This window comes from Polistes fuscatus, unplaced genomic scaffold, assembly GCF_010416935.1.
Source record: "Polistes fuscatus isolate 324 unplaced genomic scaffold, CU_Pfus_HIC Scaffold27, whole genome shotgun sequence".
NCBI lineage: Eukaryota > Metazoa > Arthropoda > Insecta > Hymenoptera > Vespidae > Polistes > Polistes fuscatus.
This window is the reverse complement of record NW_025113104.1, coordinates 1,502,677-1,511,618: the sequence shown is the minus strand read 5'-3', so window position 1 is coordinate 1,511,618 and position 8,942 is coordinate 1,502,677. Positions and strand designations below refer to the sequence as shown.

The 8,942-nt window shown below is 31.8% G+C and overlaps 1 protein-coding gene across 1 annotated transcript in view; it reads left to right on the top strand.

The window, feature by feature from the left end:
- Window positions 1–4,170: 4,170 nt before the first annotated feature.
- Window positions 4,171–8,942, top strand: part of LOC122518882 (cordon-bleu protein-like 1) — a 46,559-nt gene continuing 41,787 nt past the window's right edge. The window contains exons 1-2 of the mRNA XM_043638010.1: window positions 4,171–4,467; window positions 8,186–8,544. Of these exons, the coding sequence (XP_043493945.1) occupies window positions 8,405–8,544 (140 nt within the window). The 5' untranslated portion in view covers window positions 4,171–4,467; window positions 8,186–8,404. The remainder of the gene's footprint in view (window positions 4,468–8,185; window positions 8,545–8,942) is intronic.

Here is an 8,942-nt window from a genome sequence, read left to right as displayed (position 1 = left end):
TTTTGCACAATAAGAAGCAATCTCATCAAGTGATCGGCACTATCATTACCATTTATAAATGATAAATCTGAATATATAAATATATATTCTATGCATTTTCCATGTATCTTCCGTTTGAACAAGGTTTAATAATAGGAGAGCGAAAGTTTTATAAGGAAAGTTTGCACTCGGCCGTTAAATTAAACCTTACGTAACTAATAATTGTAGGAAAATTTGTAGCATATTACGCTTCGAGGCGCATATAAGTCTCTCTTTCTCTCTCTCTCTCTCTCTCTATCTATATATATATACATATATCTCTTTTTATATACCTATGTATAAAATATGTATATTTTATTTTACACACATGCGAATCGTTCGCAAACCAAAACGGATTAACTGATTCGTTTAATAAATTTTCGTAAATTTGAATACCAAAGTCATTGATCGGCGAATAATTTCTATTCAAATTGACTAAACAAATGTGTTTTACGATAATTATTTATTAAATAATATAAAAATATATATTATATAATTTTTATTTAAATATTTTATTTATATAATTGCAGTTAACTGATTTGGTTTGAATGAACGATTTCTTTCAACGGTGTAAGACAAAAATATCCGTTTAGTCATTTTGTTCTCTCGCGTATTGAGAAAACACGAGAAAGGAATAATAATAATAATAATAATAATAATAACAACAACAACAACAACGCGACGAAGTATTTTACAAGACAATCAGTTTTTTTACGTATCGATACGTTTAAAAATATTCGCGCTGGATTATATTAGCGCGTATAAGCAAAAATGAGAAGAGACTGTGCACGTTGTAATACGATAATTATAAGAAAAAGCTCGTTTTGATTCCTTCGCGTGTAGAAAAGAAATTTGTTTATTCGTTGATACGTAATTTTTGATACGAAGATAATGTATTTTTTCTATCCCCATTTTTCAGTGTTGACGACGACGACGGTGTTGCGTGGGCCTATCGCCAAATAGCATTTTCTCTTTGCGATTTTAATTATGATTATTATTACTATTTATTATTATTGTTCTCGATGTCATTGGCGGTGAACGAAGAGAGAAAAAAAAAAAATAAAAAAAGAAGGAATTAAATATCGAGAGAAATATTTCGTAACTCGATTCGTGCTCGTTGAAGAAAAAAAAAAAAAGAGAGAGAACAATAAAATGATTTTCTACTCGAGAATCTAACTAACAACCATCTAACTTTCCTTCCTTTTTAAAACGCCGTCAATAACGTCGAAAGAATAGCGCGAAATTACAAAATAAAAACTAAAATAACGAATGAACGAACGAATGAACAATAATAAAATATGTAAGAAGAGAACGGTGAACGTTAATAAGGATAACGAGAAGAAACACCACGTTCCTAATTTTTTTTTTCTATCGAAATGCAACCCATGTTTCTCACATAATCAAGAGACGTTGATTAATGATTATTATTCTTCGACTTTTAATCAGTGTGTATATAAATATATATATACACTCTCGATTAATAATGATAATAAACAATAATTATAATATTATTATCTAATATATGATAATCGTAGTAGTTCATTTAGATAAACGTGGAATTTTTGATACGCGTTAATCGTTGATATGCGTGTTTTCGACGATAATTTAACTAAAGAAAAGCCGTTGTGATAAGCTGCATTAAAACTCGGGATTTCTGCGTGAAAAAACTAAAATAAGTTAAACATATATATATATATATTCTTCTTTTTATATACAACATCTACGTGTACCGGGTGTCATAATTGGTGATACAAGCGAATAGGAAAGGGTGACTAAATAAAAAATTAACGATAAGTCGAAAGCACAAAAATACTCTCCCAAAATATTCAAGAGTAAGATATAATAAAATTCATCTAACCGAAACTGTAAGTGTCACGCGTACTTGACAAATTTTTCAATTTATTTTACTTTTCATAAACAAAGCCTCGCACGAACAAATTATTTCATTTACAATTGTCGACTTACATTTCTATATAGAAACACTACCCGTTCGTTTGTAACATTAATTACATGACACTCTGCGTATATTTCATTTTTTATAACTGCAACAATTTTTTGCGAACAACTAGTTAAGCTACATTTGCACGCGTACCTACGAACAGGAAAACAAATATTAAGGAAAGAAAAAAAAGAAATGAAAAGAAAGGAAAGGAAATGAAATGAATTGAAATAAATCCACGCATCGTTATCCCGAAAGGAAAGTTTATATACTTTCATAATTTAAGTATCGGTAAGAAAAGTCGATATTTTATAATTTATACATATTTATATATATTATATATATATATTATATATATATTATATATACATACAAAAAAATATATATAATATATATCATTAAAAGAAAAAAAAAAGAAGAAAAAAATCCACGATTTTACTATTATAACAAATGAACGAGTTTAATAATTAACTCGTATCATTTCAACGAAGCCAAAAAAACATCCCACGTAATAAACCCCATCGTTCGTCGATTGACGTAATAAGTCATTTCGAAGGATTACTTGTTAGAAATGTTAGATAATAATTGATAAGCGATCCGTAGAGAAAGTTAACGCACTTCGGTGTTACGCTTTCTTTATATTATCTAATTTTGTTCGTTTTTTTTTTTTTTTAATTTTTTTTAATTATTATCTTTTCAAGGGCCACACTGTACTTACGAACGAGCCCTATAGCGTTAGGAATATCATCGATCGAAAACCCGATTAAAAACTTATTGTTAATTATTAATACGAATTATATATATATATATATACATATATATATATATTATTATTATTATACTATTTATCGAGATTATTGCACGCTCTTATGGTTAGCAATACGAAGAGAAAAAAATAATAAAAATAAAAAAAAAAATAGAGAAAGAGAACGATAGAAAAATATAAGAGAAAGAAAATAATTGTTTTTTTTTTTTTACATACATTTTTTTTTTAAATACAATTATTATACGTTAATCGCGTGTCGAATAATTTTTTTACTCTCGTATATATAATTATAATAAATTAAAGTATTATATTTTTTTAATTGGAATTTTTTTTTTATCCTCTCTCTCTCTCTCTCTCTCTTTGTTTCTTTCTTTCACATTTCTCTCTTTCTCTTTCTCTCGAAGCCTTTTGAAAAAAGAAAAGGAACTTAAAATAAGACTTGATCGGTCTTCGTCACCGTGATATCAAAAATGTTGTAAATGACTGCAGGAATTTCGTATTTTCGTATTATTTCGCAGTCCGAAATTAGAAATAAGTTCGTGCCCTCGTTGTAATCCCTTTTTGATACGCGATCTTACACTAATTGTAAGGTTTTTAACATATTTGTAATAAGTCTCTCTCTCTTTCTCTCTCTCTTTCTCTCTCTCTCTTTCTCTTTCTTTCTTACATTTACATATACTATCTCGTTCTTTCTATTTCTGTGTCGTCAAAGCGCGACGAACACGATAATGTTTTATAACTGCTGTATTTGCGATGATAGATTTATAATGATATATATATATATATATATATATATACCTCATGTATATACAAACATACACACACACACACACACACATATATATATATATATAAATACGCATTACTTCATAAATCAAGATATACAGTTTAATCCTTTCATCTTATTTTCAGCGAGGAGGGGGGGGGAAATTCATCTCGAAAGCTTTTCAAAATTTCGTTCTCGTTTTATAGTTTTTTTTTTTTTTTATTTGGATTTAATATTTCGTTACCGTTACTGCGAATAATTAAGAAGAAGAAGCTTTCTATCTTTCTCTCTCCCTATTTTTTTTTCTTAAAAAAAGAAAAAAAAACAATAATAAAAGTATCGTAAAATTGTGGCGAGAAGAAAAGAAAATCTGTTAAAAGATAGTACGGAAAAATTGTAGAAGAAGGTGAAAAGAAAATCCTTTTGTCACACGTTCACCATGCGAACGAACACGTTCTCTCGCTACACACAGAGAGTGGCTTTTATTTTATTATTATTTCCGTCTAGAATCGGATAGTTAGAGTCGAAAGATCGAGTTAGTCGAACGCGAGCAGCAGGAGCACCCGAGAGCACATGCTCCCCTATATAAAAGATCGTTATTATATTGGAAAAAGAAAAAAACAAGATTAATCATCATTCGTTCGAAATTATTAATATTTATTTTTCCAAAAATATTTCTAATTAAAAGTAATTATAGAAACAAAAAAATTGATTCGATTGATAAGACGACGATAATTGCGAACGTTTATTGCGAATTACGATGATCGTCCTCTATCTCGACCTTGAGCTCAACCTTGTAAAAGTGAATCGTGAAGAATAAATAAAAAAGTAAAGAAACATAAGAAAACGAAGTTTCAAAGATACGTAGAATCGTTCGTAATGAGTTACTAATGGGAAAGAAAAAAAAATGTGGTTTAGTTGGAAGGAGCAGCAAAGGACGACGACGAGGAGCCGTTAAAAAAAGGATCAAGATCGATGGTATTGATGATGAACCAGTTTTAAAATGATATTCGTATATATACGTGGGGGAACGTGGATTAAAAAGACAATTTTACTCATTTTAATTGATCGTAATTTTGTGCGGTAAACTTATTAACACTTTTATATATAATAATACAAAAACCTTGTATATATTATAACTTAACCGATTGAAATACGATTAGAACGATCTCGTTAACGTCCTTGAAGTCGTACCTTTCTTTTCGCTCGATTTCCAACGAACGAGAGAACCCACCATTCAACTGAGAATAGTATGACTTTGGTTTTGTTCGTTCACGCTCACGTTCACGCTCACGCAAAAGTTTCTCTCTCTCTATTTCTCTATCTTTCTCTCTCTCTCATCATTTCTCTTTGATAAATATTCCACTCTTACGTATTACCTCGTTATTTCCTTTCGTTCCAATGAAAATCCTAACGCAATTCCGTAATAGATTGTAATGCACGATAAGACACGCTAGATTCAACAAATTTTTATACTATTACATCTATCTCACGGAAGTTCCAAACCCTCTTTCTATTTAAAACGTATTTCTCGGTTATGAAATCGATGAGTGAACTAACGAACGGACTACTGCCCCCCCCCCTTGGACCCCCCTTCACCCCCATCAAGAATTTAATTTATGTACTCGCGTAATCATTTTTCAAATCGTTACGTTACGTTTCGGTTAATGCATTTAACGATCATTTTCGTACGTTTCTCTATTTGTTTGATTTGATTTATTTAACTTTTTATATATTGTTAAATAGCTTCCTCATAGTGCATGCAAATTTTGTCTACATACTTTCACCGTACCTATTCGAGACCTGATCCCTTCCCTCTCTCTCTCTCTTTCTTTTTCTCTTTCTTTATCCTCTTTGCATTCTTCGTGAAACCAGCACGCGTTCGCGTATATCAGTTCAGTTTTGTTCATTAACTCTTTGAAGAATTTTTTTTTTTAAATATATTAACCCAAGTTGCATAGAAATTTGATTTCTACAAGATTTCATTCATTGTCCTTAGAGGAATTTATATTTAAATAAATCAATTAAAAATATACGCAGAGTATTACGTTTCAATTAATTTGAATTAATTGAATTAATTTTTGGATTTTTCTTCGTTGACGTAAAATATTTGTTTTCGCATCTATATTTAGACATTAAAAGGATGGGAAATGAAAATCGTGTGCTTCGAAGAGTTAAATTAATTGAAATATAACAATAATTGAATAGTGCATCAATGGAGTATCCTTCGAATTTGATTTATCTTTCATAGAAATGATCTTACGTCAATCTAATTACGAGTTATAACACGATCCTACGAACAATGTGGGAAATAATTATGCCGAGGAACAATGTGATTGCTCGCGATAACAACGATGTTGTTCCTAACGGTTTTGAAATTAATCATGGATGATTTAATTTTGTTTTTTTTTTCCTTGGATAATTGAATGTTAACATCGAGTCTTCGCGTTTACGATTGGAGAACATTCGTATTTGTTAGCTGTTTAACAGTCGTTCGTATTTTATTGACGTAATATTATTTGATATCATTTATTTTCATAATTATTATATCAATTAGCCCATTTTTTACGAATAACTTTTTAAATCTCATATTTAATTCCCCATCAGGAGATTCGCGTTCCTATTCGCTAATATGTAGAACGAAACCTCGACATACATTTATTCTAAGAACAGTTATTACCCTTACATTCTACGCGAAATAAAACATGTAAATTTAACGTTTAAATCAAATTTAATGCAGGGTTTTAGAGTGTCGTTTGACGGTAATCAGTGAAGCGTAAGTGAAAAATTGTCCGGTATATTTTTCCTGCTCATCGTGTCGGAACTAATTTATCTATAGATATTATTTTCAAAGTATAATGTATATCAATGATTACGTCTAGTGTTAATATTGGGTTACTTGCACAAAATATTGATTAAATAATACAAAAAAAATAAAAAGAAACACCATATTCGAGATAACATTTTTCAATTTTTCAATATATAATCAATTTCGAATATATATTCATCGAGGGGTTGTCCTACAAAATTCGTATCGATTTCAAACAAATATCAGAACACATAAATATATTGGACAATAAAATTCAAGATAACAATTTACAATTTTTCCAATAAATTGCAATGCATATTTCGCGTGCAAGATATTAAATTATTTGAAAATATCGTGGCGACTTTTTTTTTTTTAAATAAATCATCATCATCATCATCGTGCAAACCTTTCGTAGAAGCGAATATAAATCGGCATGAAAATTCTCGATAATAAATCGAATAGCAGAAAATCATTTCGATTGGAGTGAATGAAAGTGGGGAAGGAAAGCTCATTCTCGGTGTGTTTTGGTCAGACGATCGTATTGCATGGCAACAGAGAGGCTTTAACGATGGTCCTGCGATGGTGGTTCGCCAGTTCCTAGCGGTCAGTGCAACATAACTGCACTTGTGCTTCTCTGCACCGGACGGACTTCTGAAGTTCACGACATTACCGTACGTCTTCCTGCGCGAGATCTTCGATCTACGTCTTTCCCTCTTTCTCTCCTCTCTCTATCTTTTTTCTCTCCTTTTTCACTCTTCCACACACACACACGCACACACACGAATATCAACCAGATGCAACAGGTTGCGCCTGGCGGCGATCGAACGCGCGTGCCTTAACAGGACCGTCTCGTATCTCTTCTCGTTTATGTATTTGTGTGCACGCACGTACTAATACACACATACACACACATATATATCTACACTCGATCGCATTTCCGCTTTACCAACAACTATATAAACCTTCCTCGAATATCGATTTATATGTAGGTATTTCTTTTTCTTAATCAATTGATAGATCAATAGGATCATTTTTTTCTTTTTTTTACTCCAACAACAATAAAACACACACATACATATGTAAACACATATTTACTTCTATCCAATTTCATATATTTCCCTTTCCTTTTGTTTTATTTTTATTCCTCTTCTTATTTTTCTTCTTATTCTCAAGAGTATGAAAATTGATCTGGAATGGAATAGAACAAAAATAAAAAGAAAAAACATCGTAGAGAAAGTTGAAGAGAGTCAGATCAAGGTAGAGAGGAGATAGAGGGGGAAAAAAAAAGTGAGTTAGAAGTAAGTTGTTAGAAATGATGACGACGACGACGACGACGAGGGGGGGGTGTGGTGGTGATGGAGAGGTGGGGTTGGGGGGAGAACGGAAAAAATGGTTCGAGGAATGAGACAGACTGTTTGAAGTAAACGACGACGACGATGATGATGATGATGATGATGATGACGATGATGATGGCATCGTCATTTTTGTGGGGGTCATTATCACCGAGCGCATTCGCGTTCTCGTCGTAAGATCCGCCGGGTTTACCAGCAAGAAGCAGTGTTTCAGTACAGTTATAACTTTGCTACGAGCCTGACGAGAGGTGTCCGTCGTGGGTTTTCTCTCCGAGGTTCGCGCGGACTCGGCACGCGTCACCAAACATCCCTCTCTCCCTAAATTTTTTTTTTATTTCTTTTATTTTTTATTTTCTCGTCCCCCTGATCTAACCAACTACTCCTCTCCCTTGTCTCCCCTGTCTCCCTCAGCCCCAAATACAAATTTGGGGATTGCGAAATTTGACTTTTGACTTCGTACACTTTGATGACTGTATATTTAATTATTTTAATTGAAAAGTTTGATTTGTATATCTACGATATATTATCATATCAGTGCTTCAGATCGAGTTTTCATCTGAAAGAAAAAATCAAAATCGTGCGATCCCCTCGAATCGTCGTCGTCGTCCTTCTCCTCGATGTATTAGAAAATCGAAATCAATTGAAAAAAATAAAAAAAAGGATCGACGTTTGGACCATGCCGGTGGTGGTGGTAGTGGTGGATCGTTGTAATAGGATCGTAATTTAAATACGAGGAAAAGATAACTCTGGAAGGATGTTGTGCCTTAAAAAACGAAGAACTTACAGTTTCACGCAGGGTACCTGCGTGGATCTTCCTAGACGATCGAAGAAGGACACCGCTCGTTACGAGGGGTCCTTGAACATGGCTATTACGACACTGCCACGCAAGAACAGGTGAGTCAGCTTTACCATTAAAAAAGCTGCAGCTGTTATACCCGGCTTCTCTATCTATCTTTATTTATTTCTTTATTTCATTCTCTTTTTCTCTCTCTAATCCTCTTTAATTTTCTATTTGAATTCAAATCGTTTCTTTATTCGTATCTAAGGTCAACGTTCTGAATTATTTTTCAAACGATACATTATATTTTATTTGTTCTGCAATGTTTTGATACTTCTTATCTAAATTACTGATTTTTACGTGTGTACGGATTCTCTTATCGTTTATATCAAATTTTGCAATAACAATTTATTCGTAATTTAAATATAAGATCGATGATATTAAGTTTTGATCGACTATTGGAAATACATTTTTTATTTTAATATTTTCGTTTGGATTTATATATTTTTCGAAT